The 20,461-nt window shown below is 50.3% G+C and overlaps 1 protein-coding gene and 1 pseudogene across 1 annotated transcript; one reads left to right on the top strand and one right to left on the bottom strand.

Moving 5' to 3' along the window:
- The first annotated feature begins 2,242 nt into the window (after positions 1–2,242).
- The window catches only part of LOC144335247 (B-cell CLL/lymphoma 7 protein family member C pseudogene), a 369,536-nt pseudogene continuing 351,317 nt past the window's right edge, over positions 2,243–20,461 (top strand).
- Positions 5,184–6,757, bottom strand: ID3 (inhibitor of DNA binding 3). The gene is made up of 3 exons (XM_015130847.2): positions 6,382–6,757; positions 6,188–6,272; positions 5,184–5,667 (listed from the first exon to the last, which is right to left on the bottom strand). The coding sequence occupies exons 1-2, from the start codon at positions 6,679–6,681 to the stop codon at positions 6,213–6,215; spliced, it is 360 nt and encodes a 119-aa protein (XP_014986333.1). The 5' UTR covers positions 6,682–6,757; the 3' UTR covers positions 5,184–5,667; positions 6,188–6,212.

The following is a 20,461-nucleotide window of genomic DNA, read 5'->3' as shown; positions in this document are numbered from 1 at the left end:
GGCCAGGCTCATCTTGAACTCCTGACCTCAGGTGATGTGACCCCTTGGCCTCCCAAAGTGCTGGCATTACAGGTGTAAGCCACCGCACTCGGCCCTGAAACCCTTTTTTTTTTTGATGCTAGAAATGGCATAGGCATAGGAGACCAGGCACGGTGGCTCACACCTATAATCCCAGTACTTTGGGAGGCCGAGGCCAGCAGATCATGAGGTCAGGAGATGGAGACCATCCTGGCTAACACGCTGAAACCCCTTCTCTACTAAAAATTTTGTATTTTTAGTAGCCAGGCATGGTGGCAGGCGCCTGTAGTCCCAGCTACTCGGGAGGCTGAGGCAGGAGAATGGCGTGAACCCTGGAGGCAGAGCTTGCAGTGAGCTGAGATCGCGCCTCTGCATTCCAGCCTGGACAACAGTACGAGACTCTGTTAAAAAAAAAGAAAAGAAAAGAAAAAAAGAAATGGCACAGGCATAGGAAACAAAACAAGATTCAGGAATAACTTGGATCAGTGAGTGGGCAGGTTATTTGGGGGAGTCTGCCGTGCCTTGGGTACCCTCATTGCCACACAAGGCACATTTTTAGCCCCAAACGGACCAATTGCCAGCTGGCCAGCGACCACCTCAACTCCGGGTAATGAGTTCCATATGTTTCCATAAGAGCCCAGCTAAGCTTTTCCCCAGCAGTTCTTACAGTGTTCTCTCCCTCCCCGCCTTCCAACTCGACACTTGGCCACCCTTGTTCCATTTGCTCCTAAGGAGGGTGGCAGGGAGGGGGTTAGGTGGGCAATGACAAGAGACAACGCTTTGGGAAGTCACCCTTCCCTGACTTCATTTTTGCAGATCCTCAAGCTAAGAGGCCTCTTGGCCTCCCCAGGCCTCTGCTGCCCCATCTCTAAAGTGGGAAAAGCAACCCCTACTCAGGGTAGCGAGAGCATCATGAAAAGAGCCTTGGGTAGGAAAGTGGGAGGCTGCTGTTCCAAACCCGACCTGAACACCAACTTGCTGTATCCCTGAGCAGGCTCCTGCTCCTCTCTGGGCTACATTTGTGACGTCTAACGGCCTTTCCTTCCATCCCTGACAGGTTTCAGACTCATAACAAATGACTCAGACAGCGAAGGAAGAACATCGACTTTCCTGGGTGCATCCAGGGTAGGGGTCCCCAGGAAGCCTACCGCCTTCCTACCCTGGCCACCCTCACTCTAAGCCCAGGCTCCCTTTGATGGGACTGGCCCAGTGAGAGTTTCTGCCTGCAACATCGGGCACAAAGTAGAAGCAGGGTGGCAGTGTGGAGAGGAGGCGTCCCCCGATGGAAGGACAGCTCCACAGCTGGGAAAGTGGAGGTTGTGGGGTGGGGGTGCCGGGGGCACCTATGATCATCCCCCAGCCACGGCAGGAGGTGAATATATGAGTTCAAGGGACTTCAGATAACTCCTCCCTCCTTATCTGGTTTGTCAAAGATAACCCGCAAGTGCCGGTCTCAAGGTGTCTCACTACCCTGATCCCGACTGCCCACCGACCCTACCCAAAGACAGACGCACTAACCTTGGCCTCTGACACTGCCTACAGATGGACCCCACAGCCTGACTACCCACATTTATCCCAAAAGCCTGCCCCAGGCTGGCGAAACCCCAAATCCGACCACGCTCTGACCCCTGATCTCAGTCACAGACTCCGTGACCTTGCCACCGACTGACCCCTATCAGGAGAACTAATCAGAGAACAATTAAATTGCTCGACTCTGAGCGAAGCACCTCACGGAACACAGGGGCGGAGGTGGGGAACGAGACTCGAGAGGGCAGAGGCTTCCCGGAGGAGCCCAGCGGGCCTGGGGCCACACTCGGAAGGCCGGGAAGGCCCTGTGCAGGGCACGTCGCAGGCGCTCGAGGAATGCGAGTTGCCTGAAAGAACGAAGGAAGGAAGGAACCGGGTGCGAACCAGGGCGGCCTCGAGGCTGGGGCAGGAAGCGGGTGGGGGTGTGCCGAGGCTGCAGCGGCCCAAGCGCAGCTGGGGGCAGCGGGAGAGCAGTGGGGTCAGCGACTCCGCTGGGTCGGGGGCCCCCCAGGCCGGGAGGCTGGGAACCGGGAGGCCGCGCTGCTGGCAGAGCGGCGGGGGCGCCGCGAGGCTCCGGATGGGCTGCGAGCCCCGCCCGCAGGCTGCGGAGGGAGCCGGAGCCAGAGCGGAGCCAGAGCTCAGACATCCGGGCGCCAACGAACACCTGCGAGCGGCCCCCAGGGCCCGCGGGGGAGGGGGGGCCCGCCGGGAGGGGAGGGGCGGGGCGGAGGCGGGGCCGGCTCCGCTCCGCTCCGCCCCGCCGGGCTCCGGGCCACGTGGGCCGAGGCTCTGCCCCAGCCCGGGCGCCGCAGAGCCGCCGGTGGGGAGCGGCTGTCTCCGGGGAGGTCCGGGAGTGGGCAGAGGAGAGCCCTTGGAAGCAGCGCTGCGGGAAAGACCGCGGCAGGAGGTTTTCAGGTTTAGCCTGGGGCATAGGGAAGAATGGTGGCCACGAGGGGTGATGAGGCTGGGAAGACAGATAATTGAAGGTTGTCCTGCGTGTCCACAGCTAGAGAGCTATAACTGGCTTTCTGGAAAGGGCACCATTTCTGGTGTCACAGGCATGAATTTGAATCCTGGTTTTGTTACTTAGAAGTTGTGTGGCCACCGGCAAGTTACTTCACCTGTTCTGAGCTAGTTTATTTACGAAACAAAGACACCTCCCAAATGTATTTCACAGCCGATGCGATCAGCTCTGAATCTGATCGCATGCGACAATTTGCACAAGACACTCAGCAGTGAATCTTGTAGTTCAGGAAGCCTCGTGGATACTTTATGCGCCTTATGGTTTATCCGAACAACACACCTGGAAGGGAGGTACCGACATCCCCCTTTCACAGATGAGGAGGAGTCCTAGGTCTTTCATTCCACAAGCACTCCCTGGGACAAGCACTCCCTGGGGACCAAGCATATGCCAGTCTCCGGGAATGGCGAGGGAAAAGAGCCAATCTGAAGTGAAGGCAAGAACATGAGCTTTGAAGCTAGAGGAAGCTGAGGTTCCTAAACCCTGCTCTGCCACTTTCTTGCTGTGTGACCTGGATCAAGTTATTCAGCCTTTCTGAGTCTTTTCTATAAACCAGGAATGATACTCATCATGGTGGTTTGTGAAGATTAGAACAAAAATGAAGATAAAATAGTCTGGAACCTGGCAGGCACTTCCATAGGTGATTATGACAGAAGACACTACTATCCTCTCTCTGGGAGTTTTCTGACCTAGGGCCAAATTGCTTTCACTCTCTAATGACTAATGGATTGGCATGCTGGTCTATCTTTTGTCCTGGCCGCCTGAACAGCTCAGTCCTGGGAGTCCTGACAGGCAATTTCCTTGGAATTAGCTTAATAATACCTCGTAGGTGTGTGATGCATTTCAAAGAACTTTCCCACCATTATCTTCTGTCCTGGGAGGCAGCAGGGCACAGGAGGAGAATGGCTCAGAGAGGTGGAGTGCTTGCTCAGGGTCACTCGGCAGATGACCACCGCAGCCCTTTTTAGCCTTCCATGGTACCGAAACTTCCGAGCAGCAGGAGGCAACGTGCTGTGGCAGAAAAGGGTATAAGACATTGAGCTCAATGCCTGGCTCTACTGCAGTTCATGGTGTAATGTGGGGCCTAGCACCTCAGAACCGCTGCCTTAGAATCAGCTTCCTTTACAGATGCAGAAACTGGGGCTCAAGAGAGGCAAAGCCCCTAGCCTGAAGTTATACAGCTAGGAGGTGACACAGCAGGGATTTGTGCCCTTGTATGGCCATCTCTAAAGCCAGCACAGCACACCTAAAAAACAATCGAAGATAGACCCAACCCAGGCTTTGTACTTGGTTTGGTGCAAGGGTTTCTCGCATGAGGACTGAAGTCTGCTATTGCTCTGAGCTCTGTGTGTGTGTATTTTTTGAAGAGTATTCATACCTTCCATCAGATCAGAGTGACCAGGACACACAACAGGTTAAGAACCACTGCTCAGGCTGGGAGGTTGGTTGGCAATGGCAGAGGTTCTCCTCCTCTCCCATGCCCCTGTTCACCCCAGAAAGCTCACCAGGGTTAAGGCACTAAAGGTGATGACGTGACCTGTTTGTTATGAAATATTGAAGTAATTCATGCCAGGGACCAACACACAGATGAGATCATACCATAAACAGGAATCTCCAGTAAGGCCAGGCACCTGGTGAAGCCCACCTGGGGAGCCACCAGGGGTGTGGGGGAAGGCATGGGTTGGGATCTTGCTCTCTGCTCCACTTCCAGGCCTGGCCTCAAGGAATGGCCAGTCCCCAGCCCTGCTCCTGTTCACCACAGTCAAGTCACTGAAGTCACAGTTCAAATCCCATCTCTACCTCTCAAGGGCTGTGAAACCTAGTTCAGAAGCATTACCCACAGAAGTTCCCTTTCCCCATTTCTGAAATAGGGACAGGGATGCTTACAGAGTAGGTTCCCAATGGAGGTGGTGTAGAAATACCAGCAGAAATGAGGACTGTGGAGTCTCTGCCTCACATTCCTTGTTCAGGGTCGGACTCTACAACCACCTAGTGTTAGAGAAGGGATTAGTATCAGTACTTCCCAACCAGCATCCAAATCTTTCTTATCCTTTTCAGGAGAGACCTCCTCTTTTTTTTTCAATTTTGGAAGCCCGCAAGGAAGCCAGCCCAGAGAGCAAAAAGGAAATGAAACCAGGCCCAGTTATCAGTTTATTCATTTCTGGAATTGGTCTATCAACCACCACCCATGTCTGGGCACCAGGTGAGGCAAACTTGAGGCTCTACTCTTACCACATCCCCTGCTAGAAAGACATAGTTTATAGTGACAATAAAGAGGAAAGCTACTGCTAGATCTCAGGGGACATGAAAACTCAGTTCTCAACTTGCCTGAACCCCCAACTTGCTGGGCGAGCTTGCACCAGTCTCTCTGGTTTCCCTTCATCCAGGAAATAACAAGGCAGAGTCCAGATCTCTTCTCTGCACCCATCACTCAATGGCCATGGGACTCCCATCATGAACCCTTCTCTCCCCACCCCATCCCCTCTCAGCTGGGCAGTTTTTCATCTCTCTCTCATGGGAGTGAGCAAGTTCACTTTCCCAAAGCTCCCTAAATGCAGCCATGTGAGAGAAAGCATCATTAGTACTTAGTGGAGACGGGTGTCATCATATACACAAGTGTTTAAAAATCGTTTATTATGCAAAATGTTAACTTTTATAAAAAGTTTAATATACATCGCATTGTTACAGAAAGTCACCTTCCTGTAAAAAAAGGTACAAAAACCTATATACTCTATTATAGAGTTCATAAATCAGGGCAACAGAACCTTTCTCCAAGGAGACCAGAAGACCAGCTCTGCCGCCGCCTTGGCATAGTTGGAGAGCAGCCACTCCTTCCACACCTCCAAGCTCTGAAAAGACAGTCCTTAAAACTTGGGGGTGGGGCAAGGGCAGGGTGATGTCGCCCAGCTGGTGGCCAGAGCTAGCTCTGGCTCTTCAGGCCACACAAGTTCACAGTCCTTCGCTCCAGAGCACCAGGTTCAGCCTCCAGGAAGGGGTTTGGTGAAGTGGGCAGGGCGAAGTTGGGGCCCATCCATGCCGTCTGGCTTCCGGCAGGAGAGGTTCCCGGGGTCCCAGGCCGAACGGGCGCCAGCACCTGCGTTCTGGGCGGGGGAGGAAAGAAGACCAAGGAGCAGTCAGTTTCCGCCGAGCGCGCCGAGGCGGGGGCCGTCCGCAGACTGGTCGGCGCCAGGGAGGAAACTTGGTCTCTACCTCCAGCTGATAACTCCGTGCCCCACGCTGCCCCCACCCAGTTGGCGCCAAAGACCACAGGCGGAGCTTGCACTACCCCTCCCACTTGGAACTGACACTAGCTGGGAGGGGGCTGCCGAAGACACAGCTCCCTATACAACTCCGATCAGAGACTTACTATTTAGTCGGACCCGCGTCTACTTTCCCAGACCCTCGGCCACAGCATGAGGGCAGGGGGGACGCGCGTTTAAGGCTGAAACGCACATCACATGGCAACTGACTCTGCCATTCATTTAACGCTACCCTGGGCAAGTCACTTGTCCGTCTCTGGCCTCGATTTCCCTAAACCGAGGGAGTGGCAATCTTTAAAAAGGTCTGCCAACTCCAGAACTGGCCGTTTAAACCTCCCTCTCCAAGGGAGGAGATGCTCACCTGGAGGTGTCAGGACACGGCCGGGTCAGTGGCAGAAGCTCCTTTTGTCGTTGGAGATGACAAGTTCCGGAGCGAGTTCGGCTGTCTGATAAAAGAGAAAAAGAGGGAAGAGTTACACAAGGCAATCTGGCGCTCCAAGGGGCTGGCAGCATCCTTGCCTGAGTGTTCAGCCCTGCTCCGGCTTTCAGGCTTACCTGGATGGGGAGATGAGGGCTGTCCGGGGGTCCTGGGACTGGCTCGGCCAGGACCACCTGCAGGTCGAGGATGTAGTCGATGACGCGCTGTAGGATTTCCACCTGGCTAAGCTGAGTGCCTCTCGGGACTCCAGGTACCAGTTCCCGCAGGCGGGAGTAGCAGTGGTTCATGTCGTCCAGCAGGCTCAGCGGCTCCTCGGCTGCCGGGCCCTTGCCTCGGCCCCGGGCGATGGCCAGACTGCGTTCAGACAGACAGCACACTGCCTCGTAGCAGCCGCGCACCGGGCTCAGCGCCTTCATTGCTGGGGAGTGAGTCCAGAGGTGCCCAAAAGGGGAAGAAAACCCAAAGAAATCCCCTCACAGCGGCTTGCAATACGCACACGCTCGCGGCCGCGGGCACTTATAGAGCCCGCCTCGAAGGCACGCCCCTTTATTCAAAACGGCCCGCCTCGGCCACGCCCCTGCCGGCCCTGGGCGTTCACAGCCCGCTTAAATTGCAAACAGGCTTCCTCCGGCTGGTCTGACGCCGAAGACCGCGGAGCCGCGGATTCAAAGAATGAGGAAGCGCTGATACTGGGGCGAGGCGGGCCTCTTCGCCAGCAAGGATTTAAAAATCACTCAAAACCATTAACTTCAAGAATTTGCTTTTTCCTGGCAGCGCCCCAGATATTTGAGCTTCCCTGCCCCCTGCCAGTCCGCCTTTAGCCCAACACTGGTTCGAACCCACAGCTCCTCCGAGGTCATAAATCCCTGAACAGCAAAGAAGCTCCCCCCTCCCTTTTTTTAAGCAAAAGATTTTTCAAGGGAAACTTGTAAGGAATTAGTGCCGCCTTGTTCCCCAATTTGCTGTTCGTCTGACCTCCAGACTCACTGGCGTCAGGAATTATCTTGTGACCAGAGGGAAAAAAAATTAATTGCGGTGAAGCTGAGGTTACAATGAAGAAAACAGATTTGCGCTAGGCGCTGAGATTGCAGAAGGAGGAGGGAAAGGGGGTTTGAGCAAAGAACACTATTTATTTGAGCAACAGGGGAAAAGAAGAAAGCCTGAGCCCATGCTTTTTGCATGGGGAAAAAAGGAGCCTGGACCCTCTGCCCTGTGAACTCCATAACGAACCAAATATATGCACAGTTGTGCTTGGTGAGTTCAATTAGAATTTTAGACAAGGTTTTAAATGTGGAGGCACAGATGGGACAATTCCTATATAAACCTTTTTAAGAGCCCCCCACTGGGTCAGCAAATTTGTTAACTTCCCCTCTCCTTACTTTCCACACACCTCTGTGCAGAAAACAATGGTAATTTCATTGCTCTATTGTCTATCCCTTTCTCCTATGGAAGGGCAGGCCACCTGGACTTGATTATTCTTAGCCCTGCTGAAGTAGCTCCAGCTCCATCTGAAAGACCAGGAAAGGAACCAGAGGGCCGGCAAACTAAGTCCTGTATTGCAACAGGACACTGTGCTCAGTATTCTTTCTTTGCTTGTCTTCTTGTCACCTCCTTAGACATTTGGGAACCTGCACTTCCAAGATGCTGCTTTCCATTTTGGAAATGACCCAGTGGGATTCCAATAGTTACTTTCCTAATGAACCATTGGTGAATATATATGGACTCCCTCCACATAAAACAGTGGTTCCTGCTTTCAAGCACCCCACAATTTGGGGAGAGAAGATTAACACAGAAAACAAGAGTTCAATAGTGTGTGGCACTGATTAACAGGACAAGGGGAGCTCAGCCAAAGAGAGTCTCAAAACAGTTAAAAAGGACACTGGGAATTGAGAGCCCTGGGTTCATAGTGCTAGCCCTGACAATAATTTGTCATGTAATCTTGAACAAGCCCAGGTACCCTGGCTTTAATTGCCTTGTGAGTAAAATAGAAGATGGTGCTGAGTGATTATTTTAAATCCTTTCCAACTGCAGAAGTCCAAGACTGTGTGAAATTTGGATAGGTAGGTGAAGGCTGCTGAGGGACCCAAGGAGGGCATTTAAGACACATCCAATGTTACACTACAAGTAATAGCAGAGCCAGTCTTGAAGCCTTGTTCTTTTTCATCAAACCACAGGGCTCTGTGGCCCAAGAAAGATTCCTTCCTGGAATGTTTTTTTCAAGGACAGGCTCTTTAGTATAAGAAAAGAGGAAGAAAATAACCTGTGAGTGGGCCAGTCAGTCTTTATATGCTACAGCAGTCGAGTGCCAGCTATTTGATCAGGAAAGGCAAAATAGTGGTTGTAGGAACTCCTGAATAACCAAGAGAAGACCCTTCTTTTCCTATCTTGCAGACTTCTGTGACAAAATGGTCAAGTCCAGGGGGTTCTAGAAAAATCATGGTCCAGGCAGATTTCTGTGCAAATGTCCATTCTTCTTCTAAACTAATTGTGTGAACTTCGGCTAAGTTATCCCTGGGTGCTTCTATTTTCCCATCTATAAAATGGAACTAATTGGGTCTACTCATTCATTCATTTGATAATTATTGAATGCTTTTTCTTTGCAAAGCACCTGATGTGCTCACTCCATCTGATCTTAAGTCTTCTTACTGCCTGGGGGGCCCAGCATGGGCCAGTTGTGTGGAAGGTGCTCAGTCTACCCAGGTTCTCCTTCCTTCTTTTCCTTCCTCCACTACTACAGCTGATGCCTCAGGCTTGTATAGTGGTTTAGGTTTGCAAAGCACTTTCACATTTATTATTTCCCAGGATGCTTCCAGGCTGAAATGCCCATGGGCTGTGTGACATAAGGCAGAAGGATGCTGTGGGATTAGCAAGCAAAATTCAGTTCTGTGCATGCCAATAATTTGCAGTGTGCCCTTGGACGAATTTCCTCCCTTCCTGGGCTTCATTTTCTCTTAAAAAAAAAAAAAAAGAAAGAAAGAAAGAAAAAAGATAGTGGGTAGGAGGAGGCTGGGAGGAAGCAAGTGACCTTTAAGGGTCTTCTCTAGACGAAGATTCTAATTGTGAAAGAAGCAGGTTATGGTTAGGAACCCTGAATAGAGTTTAAACCCAAGAGACTTCTTTTTCCCCACAGCAGACTGGACAGGCTAGCTCAGGCCTTCTGCAACTTGTTTAGCGGTGGTGGGGCCTCAGCCTCTTATTCCAAATGCCTCTGAACTTTCTGTTCCCAGTTCTGCTCCTTTTACCAGCTTTTTCCCCCCTCTTGCATTTTTTATTTTTATGAAAGGATGTCATTAAGGCTTTTGTCTGCGCTGTTTTTGTTTCAGAACTTTTCTCACAATCCTATTTTTTGTTGAGGAATCCGCTCCTTTGCCCAGCTGTGGGTCCCGGTCCCACAGCTGTGTTGATCTAAGACTCAGCCCCAGACAGCCTGGCGCCAGGGTGGGACGTCATGCGTTCACACAGGGATGCGTGTCCCAGGCAACCTTTCCTCGGGCAGTCACCGGCCGGCGACTGTCTCCCCCACCAATGAGCGCGGGACACCCGAGAAAGGGGCGGGGTCTGCACCGCCCCAACCGCGAGCGGCTTGTGAATTGCAGATGCTGAGAACTTGATAATGTTCCTTCAATTGGGGCCCTTTAAAGTCTTTTTTTTTCTTTCTCTTCTAGTTATTTCTTTTCTTTTGCCTATTCCCTTTCTTTCCACCTTCTTCCTTTATCTACATATGTGTATAATTTTTTTCTTCTTTTTTCTAACTATCTCCTCCCAGTGTCAGGAATCATTTTGTAAGCATTTCCAGGAACTGAATCTTCCTCTGCCAAAATTAAAAAAAAAAAAAAAAAGAAAAGAAAAGAAAAAAAAATTCAATGTGCTCTCTGATTTTTTTTTTTTTTTTTGAAGAGTTGGCAGAACTCTTTAAGTTATACTGTTTTGTATTTTAAAAAATTTTAAGTGCTGGTAGTGGGATCCCTGAATTATTGATTTCAAAATCAAAGTAATGATGGCAAGGATTGCAGATGTCTTTTTGTCTAAACTGAGCCTCTATTTATTATCTATCTATTGATCGATCATCTTTTCCCCATTTATGTTCTAGACATGGGGATCATGGGGACCTCAGAAACTTGCTCAAGTTTACTTGGGATGTCAGTAGCTGGCCTGTGGCCAGAATCCAGACCTCCTCTCATTTGACTCTGTGTCCACTCTGCCTTCTCTTTGTTTTTTCTTCTTTTCTCTTCTTTTTTTTGAGACGGAGTCTCACTCTGTCGCCCAGGATGGAGTGCAGTGGAGTGATCTCGGCTCACTGCAACCTCCACCTCCTGGGTTCAAACGATTCTTCTGCCTCAGTCTCCCGTGTAGCTGGGACTACAGGCACAAGCCACCACACCTGGCTAAGTTTTGTATTTTTAGTAGAGACAGGGTTTCACCATATTGGTCAGGCTGGTCTCGAACTCCTGACCTCATGATCTACCCAACTCCATCTCCCAAAGTGCTGGGATTACAGGTGTGAGCCACTGCGCCCTGCCTGTCCCCCTAACTCTTAATAGCATTAGGATGGTCTGCTGTGGTCTCAGAACATTCCCAAATGCCACATTTCATAATATGTACCTCCTTGCTCATAAGTGCCTAGAAGGTGTGGTGAGGACTTTGCAGTCACACACATAGAGCATCCCTTCTCCTTCTCCCCTCAGAGAGTCTGGAGCCCAAAGTATTGCTTGAGATTCAGGTGATACAAGGAAAGCACAGGGATTCAGAATCAAGACCAGGCTCAATCCTTGCCCAGACTACTACTACCTTCACTCTGCCTCAGCTGTCTCTTCTGTTAAATTAGGAGGAAAATACCATCCATCTACCTCGTAGCTGGGAGAGTCAAAGGGGACAAGGGATAGAAAATGGTGTGGGAACCAATTAGTTATCTGCTATAATGTGATGTAGCCCCTGTTGAGTGGGATAGGTGGTACCAGGTGAGTTGAATGGTTCCTGCTGAGGCTGTTGTCAGGAATGTGAGGAGCATCAGGATCTAAGGCATGAGTCCTTACAGGGGTGGGGATTTCAAAGTCCTCCAGGATGAGCTACTCTCTAGCTCAGAAGCACTCAGCGCCACCACCACTATCATCATTCATTGAGTTCTGTTTGCCAAGTCTTGCTTGCCTTCTCACACATTTTCCCATTGATCCCTCTTATAGACAAAGAGACAGTGGCTCAGAAAGGTGAATGTGCTTGCCCAAGGTCACATAGCTAGATAAGTGGCAGGTCCAAGATTTGCACCCAGGTCTGCCCGTCTCCCAAAGCCTGTATCCTCCTGCACCTATGCTTTTCCTTCTGCCCTCACAAAGGAACTCCTGGGAAGGTAGCTTGGGCCTGAGAGGGTTTTATTCTACCAGATAGGGAAAAGTAAAGGCAGATCCATTAGGTAGGGAGACAGACACTGAAGTGCTGGGGTACTAAGGAAAAACATTGTTTTCTATGCAGAGAGACTCAGAAAGCATTGGAATTTGTTGGAAATCTAAAGCTTTTCCTCCCTCAAAGACCTTCCTCCTGTCCATACTTACGTTTTAGGAGATGTTTATTTTTTATTTTTTTTTATTTTATTTTTTTTTTTTTTTGAGACGGAGTCTCGCTCTGTCACCCAGGCTGGAGTGCAGTGGCCGGATCTCAGCTCACTGCAAGCTCCGCCTCCCGGGTTCATGCCATTCTCCTGCCTCAGCCTCCCGAGTAGCTGGGACTACAGGCGCCTGCCACCTCGCCCGGCTAAGTTTTTTTGTATTTTTAGTAGAGACGGGGTTTCACTGTGTTAGCCAGGATGGTCTCGATCTCCTGACCTCGTGATCTGCCCGTCTCGGCCTCCCAAAGTGCTGGGATTACAGGCTTGAGCCACCGCGCCCGGCCTATTTTTTATTTTATTTTATTTTTTTGAGACAGAGTCTCACTCTGTCGCCCAGGCTGGAGTGCAATGGCACAATCTCCGCTCACTGCAATTTCCGCCTCCTGGGTTCTAAGCTATTCTCCTGCCTCATCCTCCAGAGTAGCTGGGATTACAGGCGCAAGCCACCACTCCCAGGCTAACTCCAGGCTGGTCTCAAATTCCTGAAAAGTGATCCACCCACCTTGGCCTCCCAAAGTGCTGGGATTTCAGGTGAGAGCCACTGTGCCCAGCCAGATTATTCTTAAAGTAACTACTCCTGTTTTTAGGAGTCAGCTTTAGAGTTGAGCTCTCTCTTCTAACCCAAAGTCAGCCTAGCTTCAATCAGCCACACCACCCTGAAATTAACTTACCCCTTACTTCAGTAGGTAGGCAGTAACTATAGAATGCCCACAGACCATCTGGGATTGAGGGCTGAACACCCACAGGGAAACAGGAAGGAAATTTATTTTCTGAGGGACTGTCATGTGTTCAAGGTTTCATAAATTCTATTTTAATAATTAGCCCTCGAGTTTTTGGGGGTTATTATCATGATCATTTTCTGCACAAAAATACTGAAATTCAGCTGGGCATGGTGGCTCACATCTGTAATCTCAGCACTTTGGGAGGCTGAGGTGGGTGGATCACGAGGTCAGGAGTTCGGGACCAGCCTGGCCAACATGATGAAACTCCATCTCTACTAAAAATACAAAAATTAGCCGGGTGTGGTGGCAGGTGCCTGTAATCCCAGCTACTCAGGAGGCTGAGGCAGGAGAATTGCTTGAACCCAGGAGGCGGAGGTTGCAGTGAGCCGAGATCATGCCACTGCACTCCAGCCTGGGCAACAGAGCAAGACTCCGTCTCAAAACAAAACAAAACAAAACACAAAAAACTGAAGTTCAAAGACATTTGTCCACACAGCTGACGGGGAAAAGGAGAAAACAATCAGGATTTGAACCGAGGCCTATGGCTCAAACATTGATACACACAAAGAGATATTCAAGCTGCTCACAGTGTCCAGAAACAAAAGGACCGGTTCCCTCATCTTTGCACTTCTAGGCTAATGAGGACAGAGACAGCCTTTGCCTCATTTCTCTGTTAAAGGGAAAGTTTGAAACTTCTAGACTTTGGAGAGCATCAGTAGGTTATGTAGGAATTTAACTTAGACTTAACAAACAGCAAAAGAAAAAGAATTATGAACTCTTATAATGCAGTTTCACTACTTTCAAAGCAATTTCATTCACAGTTTCATTGAACACTCCCCACCACCTTATGGGACACACAGCTCGCCTGCTTCGTAATCAAGTCTTATTTGTCTCCCTGGAGTCAGTATCCTTCACAGTGCCTGGCATCGAGTAGGTACTTAGTAAAGGTGTACTGAATTAAGTTCCACCCCATTAATTGCTTTTGGGAGACAACTAGAGGGGTGATTTGAGACTCAGATGCAAACTGTGCTGGATGACTCTGATTCTACGACTCCCAGACATAATGTTCTTTGCTGTAGACAGATGCTGATGGTTGGATTTGGGACCCCACTAATGGGGGTTCAGGAAAGGCCTTAGAATGATGGCGTCCAAGGTAAGAAAAGATGAAGCCCAAAAAAGGCCTTGAAAAGCAATATTCACCCTGCCCAAATGTGTTGGCCTAGGTCTCAGCAGTAGTTCCAACAGCTGAGAGAGTAGAGAGGTTGGGAAGGGAGGGATGTGGCCTGGGGACAGAGCTGACCCTCCCTGAGAGGAAAGGGCTTCCCTGCCCCTACCCCAGCCAGAGCTCTGCAGTGAGCTAGAGATGCAGGGGTGCTAGAAAGCAGAGGCAGGGGCTGCAGCTCAGAGAGAGCCTCCTGCTGGCCACAGCTATCCCTGAGTGTAATCAAGTGGCCCAAGCTTCAGCAGGCTTAGTAGGATCTTATGCAGAGTGCCAGTCATGAACCAGACATTTTACATGTATTATCTCCCTCAATCCTCATATCAGTTGAGGCTCAGAGAGGTGAAGTGACTTGCCTAAGATCACACAGCAACTGGGAGGCAGAACAGGGTCCAGAGTTTATGGTTTGCAGCACGAGCCACCAACTGGAGGGAGAAAGGAATCAAATGCTGGAGAATGGGAACTGTCTTAATAAGAAACTGGGGGCCGGGCATGGTGGCTTACGCCTGTAATCCTAGCACTTTGGGAGGCTGAGGTAGGCAGATCACTTGAGATCAGGAGTTCGAGACCAGCCTGGCCAACATGGTGAAACCCCATCTCTACTAGAAATACAGAAGTTCACTGGACGTGGTGGCTCATGCCTGTAATTCTAGCTACTCAGGAGACTGAGGCAGGAGAATCACTTGAACCCGGGCAGCAGAGGTTGCAGTGAGCTGAGATCATGCCACTGCACTCCAGCCTGGGTGACAGAGTGACTTCGTCTCAAAACAAAACAAACAAAAGGGATGGAAGAAGAAAACACGTATTTGACATGGATTTTGTTTCACAGAACTTTATGGTGTCAGGCAATGTGTGTATGTGTGTATCAGTTTCTTTCTTTTCTTTTTTTTTTTTTTTTTTTTTTTGATACAAAGCCCCACTCTGCTGCCCAGGCTGTAGTGCAGTGGCGCAATATTGGCTCACTGCAGCCTCCAACTTTCGGATTCAAGGAATTCTCCTACCTCAGCCTCCTGAGTAGCTGGGATTACAGGCGTGCGCCACCACGCCCAGCTAGTTTTTGTATTTTTTGTAAAGACGGTGTTTCGCCATATTGGCCAGGCTGGTCTCAAACTCCTGACCTCAAGTGATCCGCCCGCCTCAGCCTCCCAAAGTGCGGGGATCACAGGCGTGAACCACCGCGCCCGGCCTCAGTTTCTGAGTGTATTCCTCCCCGACAATGTGCTGTCCTCCCTTGTCTGGGTGTGGAGCTCTCCTTGAGGGCTGTGCGCGGGGTGAGCGCCTGTGTCTTCCTCCCTGGGTGTTTCAGCCTGTTGTGTGCGATGTGTCTCCGGGTCTAGTGTAGGATCTTCCTTGGGTGTGCGGCTGTCTATGCGCGTGCTTCAATGTATGTCCATCTTCACCCAATCTCCTGGCCAGGTGCAGAACAGGGCCAAGAGGACAATGGTCTCGAGCGCCCGGGTGGCCTTTTCCTCCACTCCCTCACCCACCGCGACCCTCCCTTCCTGCACCCCGCGCCCTGGCTGCCCCCTCTCTGGCCCTGCCCGACCTTCCGCGGCCCTCCCTGCCCGCGCCCTTGCGGCCCCACCCCGACCCGCCCCGCCCGCGCCCCGCGCCCGGCGGCCCCCTCCCCCGGCGATCCCGGGCGCGCAGCTGCGGGACACACAATCGCCGGCGCCCCCTCCCCGCCCCCCCGCGCAGCCCCTAGTCCAACAAAAGCCGCTTTCTTTCCCCACAACAGATTAAAGACCAGGAGGGGGTGAAAAATAGCTTCTCCAGCCACTGGCGGGGGAGGGGCGCGGGAAAAGCTGGGGCTTTGGGGACTCTTTGATAGCGAGTGTGTGGGAAACCCGGGGGAATGTGGCTGCTCGGACCGCCGCGGCGGGGCCAGGCGCCGGGAGGAGGGCCCGCACCTCCCCCGCTGGGACCCCCGGGACCTCCCGGACCCCCGCGGCCCCGGCGTCCCCACGCCCTACGCCGCCCGCGCCCTGCACGCCGCCTCCCTCCCGCTGAGCGTCTCCTGCGCGCCCGGGTCTCCCATCGCGCCCTGCTTTTCCTCTCCTAGTCAATTTCCTCACATTCTAATTTCCCTACCTTCTTCCCACTTTCCCTTCTAACTCTCCTTTTCGCGAGTCCCCTTTTCTCGTCCTCCACCTCTTTCTCTATGTCTTTTGCTCAGGTCTGTTCTCCTTATCTCCCTCCCCGGGTCTTTATCTTGATCTATACATTCTTTTTTTTCTCTTTGTCTGGAACACACTCTGTGCCTCTTTGTTTCTGTGTCTCTTGCTATTTCTTGGTGGCTTTCCTGGGTTGGGTCGGAGGGATGGTGGATTTAGCACCGTCGCTGTCGCCCTTTCTCCTGCCCATCTGGAAGGGCTGGGAAGAGCAAGCCAGGGTGTGGGCAGTTTGTTTAAATGTCCCTCTCCCGCCACACACGTGTGAGTGCAGGTGGGCGCTGGGCAGGGAAGTCTGGGGAGCCCAGGAAGACACAGGGAGGAGCTGTGGGGAGGCCTAGCCAGCTAGACCAGGATGGAGCAGGGATGGGGGACTCGTGGAAGCCTCCAAGGGTTTGGAATTATTTTTGGCCCGGTATAATTCAGTCTCTGAAAGGAATTCCTGGCCCAGGACCGGATGGTGGCCTTGGGACCCTGATGGGAAATGGGTTGGGTCTCCTGGCCCCCTCCTCTCTAGTCCTTGGGACAAGCTAGTGGGAGGAAGGGAGCTGGTTCAAGACAAAGGGCTTCCAGGTGGCTGAGGAAGGAGGCCTTCCATGTGAAGACAGCGTGGTACAGTGGGGAACTCAGCCTGATCTGATTTGTTCCAAATGCGTTGCTTATATTAATGAATCTGCTTTCATATTTTGTGTTTATGAAAGACAAGCATTCAGTCAGGATTTCTGATTAGCATGCTTCATCACCATGCAGAGCTGGTCTAATTCAAAGAACAAAGACACCCCAGCCAAAGATACCCTAGACAGATTCTCGAACAGAGATACCCCAATTCCAGCTAAAGACACCCCAGACAGACCCCAAAAGCTCTTGGTGTTTTTTCAGTAGTCTGTGCAGCAAAATCCCATGGAAGAAGAGCACAGGCTTTGCAGTCAGACAGCTTGGGTTTGAATCCTGACTCTGCCAGTGTCCAGGTGCGACCTTGGGGAGGCCACACCCTCCCTCAGTTTTCTTATCTGGAAAAAAGAAATATTCATGATATCCACCCCCACAGAATTGTGGTATTATATCAGATAACAGATGCAAAAATTTAAGAAGTAGGTGCTCAATAACAGGATGTTGATGCTTTATACGATTGCTGTCCAATAGAACAATAATGCAAGCCACAAATGTAATTTAAAATTTTCCAGCTATATTTAAAAAAGCAAGGACAGTGAAATTAATTTTTTTTTTTTTTGAGGTAGGGTCTTGCTCTGTTGCCTATGCTAGAGTGCAGTGGTGTGATCATGTTCAAACTGCAGCCTCGATGTCCTGGGTTCAAGCCATCCTCCCACCTCAGCCTCCTGAGTAACTGGGACCACAGATGCATGCCACCAAGCCTGGCTAATTTTTAAATTATTTGTAGAGACAGATTCTCACTATGTTGCCCAGGCTGGTCTTGAACTTCTGGACTCAAGCTATCCTCCCACCTCAGCCTCTCAAAGTGTCGGGATTACAGGTGTGAGCCACTGTATCTGGCCTTAAAATTAATTTCAGTAATATATTTTACCTAATCCAGTATATTCAAAACATTATTTCAACATGTAATGAACACAGAAAAACTATTATTCCTACATTATTTTTTATACTTCGTCATCAAAATCTGGTGTCTATAATTCAGCACATCTCAGTTTGAACTAGATACATTTCAAATGCTCTGTAGCCACACATAGCTAGTGGCTACCAATTGGAAAACTCTGGGACTCCAGATGTGTCCCACCACACCTGGCTAATTTTTTTTTAAAATTGTGTAGAGATGAGGTCTTGCTGTGTTTCCCAGGCTGGTCTCAAACTCTTCGCCTCAAGCAGTCCTACCACCTCAGCCTCCCAAAGGAATTACAGGCATGAGCCACCATGCCCAGCCCAGATGAGATTTTGGTACACGAAGACAGGGCAGGAGAAAGACTGGAGGGAAGGGGGCAGAGAATGGTATGAACAAAGCTGCTCAGGTGCAGATCACTTGATTGGGCAGGAGCGAGGAGGTGGAGAGGTGCAGGCCAGGATTGTAGAAGTAGATGGAGGTGCGATATCTGGAGAGCTTTGAATGCCAGGCTAAAGAGTACAAATAATGTAAGCATACTTCCAGGGAAAAAAAAGAATTTGGTCACTTTCTTCAGTGACTATGATTATGAGATCCACTTTATTCAGAATAGGGAAGAAGGCAGCCGTTCTCTGGGTACTGTAACTTCCTGTTTCTATTGAAACCTGTTGGTGCTAACTATCATTTACTGAGGATTTACTATGACCAGGCGCTATGCTAAGCACTTTGTGTTGGTAATCTTGTTTAATTATCTCAACAAACCCTCATATACTGCTGATGGGAAGGTAAAACTTTGGAAAACAGCTTGGCCGTTTTTAAAAAGTTAAATATCGGCCGGGTATGACGGCTCATGCCTGTAATCCCAGCACTTTGGGAGGCCGAGGCGGGCGGATCACTTGAGGTTGGGAGTTCGAGACCAGCCTGACCAACATGGAAAAACCCCATCTTCCATGGGAAGAACACCCACCGGGTGTCGTGGCACATGGCTGCGATCCCACTGTAATCCCAGCTACTCGGGAGGCTAAGGCAGGAGAATCGCTTGAACCCGGGAGGTGGAGGGTTGCAGTGAACTGAGATCACTCCATTGCACTCCAGCCTGGGCAACAAGAGCGAAACTCCGTCTCAAAAAAAAAAAAAAAAAAAGTTAAACATCAATTTATCATATGACTTAGCAGTTCTCCTCCTAGATGTCTACCCAAGACAAATGAAAACATGTCTGCCCAGAAACTCGTACAGGGATGTTCACAGCAGCATTGTTCATGATAGCCAAAAAGTGGAAATGACTCAAATAGCCATCAACTGATGAATGGATCAACAAAATGTAGGCCGGGTGCGGTGGCTCACACCTGTAATCCCAGTACTTTGGGAGGCAGAGGTGGGTGGATCACGAGGTTAGGAGTTCGAGACCAGCCTGGCCAATGTGGTGAAACCCCGTCTCTACTAAAAATACAAAAATTAGCTGGGCGTGGTGATGCGCGCCTGTAATCCCAGCTACTCAGGAGGCTGAGGCAGGAGAATGGCATGAACCCGGGAGGCAGTGCTTGCAGTGAGTGGAGATCGCGCCACTGCACTCCAGCGTGGGCGACAGAGTGAGACTTTGTCTCAAAAAAAAAAAAAAAAAAGTGTATATTCATACAAAGGAATATTATTCAGCTATAAAAAAGAAATGAACTACTAATCTACGCAATAAATAGATGGACCTCAAAAATATGCTTACATGAAAGGAGCAAGACACAAAGGACTACATACTGTGCAGTTCCATTTATGTGAAATTTCTAAAAGAGGCAAATTTATACAGACAGAAAGTAGATTAATGGTTGCCTGGGACTGGGGGACAGAAGGGGAGTGACTGCTAGTGGATACAGGGTTTTTTGCAGGGGTGATGAAAGTATTCTAGAATTGATGTGATGGTTGAACAACTCTGTAAATGTGCTAAAAAGCATTGAAGTATATACGTAAAAATGGGTGAATTTTCTAGTATGTAAATTAAAAATTCTCCCAGCAACTTTTTTTTTGGAGACAGGATCTTGCTCTGTTGCCTGGGCTGGAGTGCAGTGGCCTGATCATGGCTCACTGCAGCCTTAACCTTCCATGCTTAGGCAATCCTCCTGCCTCACCCTCCTGAGTAGCTGGAACCACAGGTATATGCCACCACAGCTGGCAATTTTTTTTTTTTTTTTTTGAGATGAAGTCTTGCTCTGTCGTCCAGGCTGGAGTACAGTGGTACAATCTCGGCTCACTGCAAGCTCTGCCTCCTACGTTCACGCCATTCTCCTGCCTCAGCCTCCTGAATAGCTGGGATTACAGGAGCCCACTACCATGCCCGGCTAATTTTTTTGTATTTTTAGTAGAGACAGGGTTTCACCATGTTAGCCAGGATGGTCTCGATCTCCTGACCTTGTGATCCACCTGCTTCGGCCTCCCAAAGTGCTGGGATTACAGGTGTGAGCCACCGCGCCCAGCCCAATTTTTTTGTAATTATTTGTAGAGACAGGGTCTCTCTATGCTGCCCAGGCTTCCAAACAACTTTTGTGACAGATACTGTTATCATCCCATTTCACAGTTGCAGAAGCATCAGAAAGGTGAAGCCACCCGCCTGAGGCCAAGGAGCCAGAAGCAAAAGAGCCAGGTTTCAAAACTGCAAAGTGTTCCTGGCCTCTGGGCTCTCCTGCTTCCTGGAAATTGCTTTGGCAGTGTCCTCCATCTTTCTGGGGGCATTTAACCCACAAGTTTGCTAGCAGCCATGTTTTCAAGCTGCAACAACTACTTCTTAGATGGTGAGAACTGGGAGAGATGGCAGAAGGCCTGGGGAAAAGTGGGGATGCTGGGAAAGCCTCCTGGTGAGAAAGCTCAGGCCACAGCTGGGCCAGGGTCATCCACAGCAGTCTCCAGGCTCTGACACCCCCTCCCCA

This window comes from Macaca mulatta, chromosome 1, assembly GCF_049350105.2.
Source record: "Macaca mulatta isolate MMU2019108-1 chromosome 1, T2T-MMU8v2.0, whole genome shotgun sequence".
In the NCBI taxonomy this organism is placed as follows: Eukaryota; Metazoa; Chordata; class Mammalia; order Primates; family Cercopithecidae; genus Macaca; species Macaca mulatta.
Note: the sequence above shows the minus strand (reverse complement) of the source record. Positions and strands in the feature narration are given on the sequence as shown.

What these genes read in the sequence shown, in the direction of transcription:
- ID3 (XM_015130847.2), bottom strand. Translation starts at nt 6,681, where the DNA reads ATGAAGGCGCTGAGCCCGGTGCGCGGCTGCTACGAGGCAGTGTGCTGT. An exon ending in GCCCTCATCTCCCCATCCAG is followed by an intron (nt 6,273 to 6,381) that starts GTAAGCCTGAAA and finishes CTCTTTTATCAG; the next exon opens with ACAGCCGAACTCGCTCCGGA.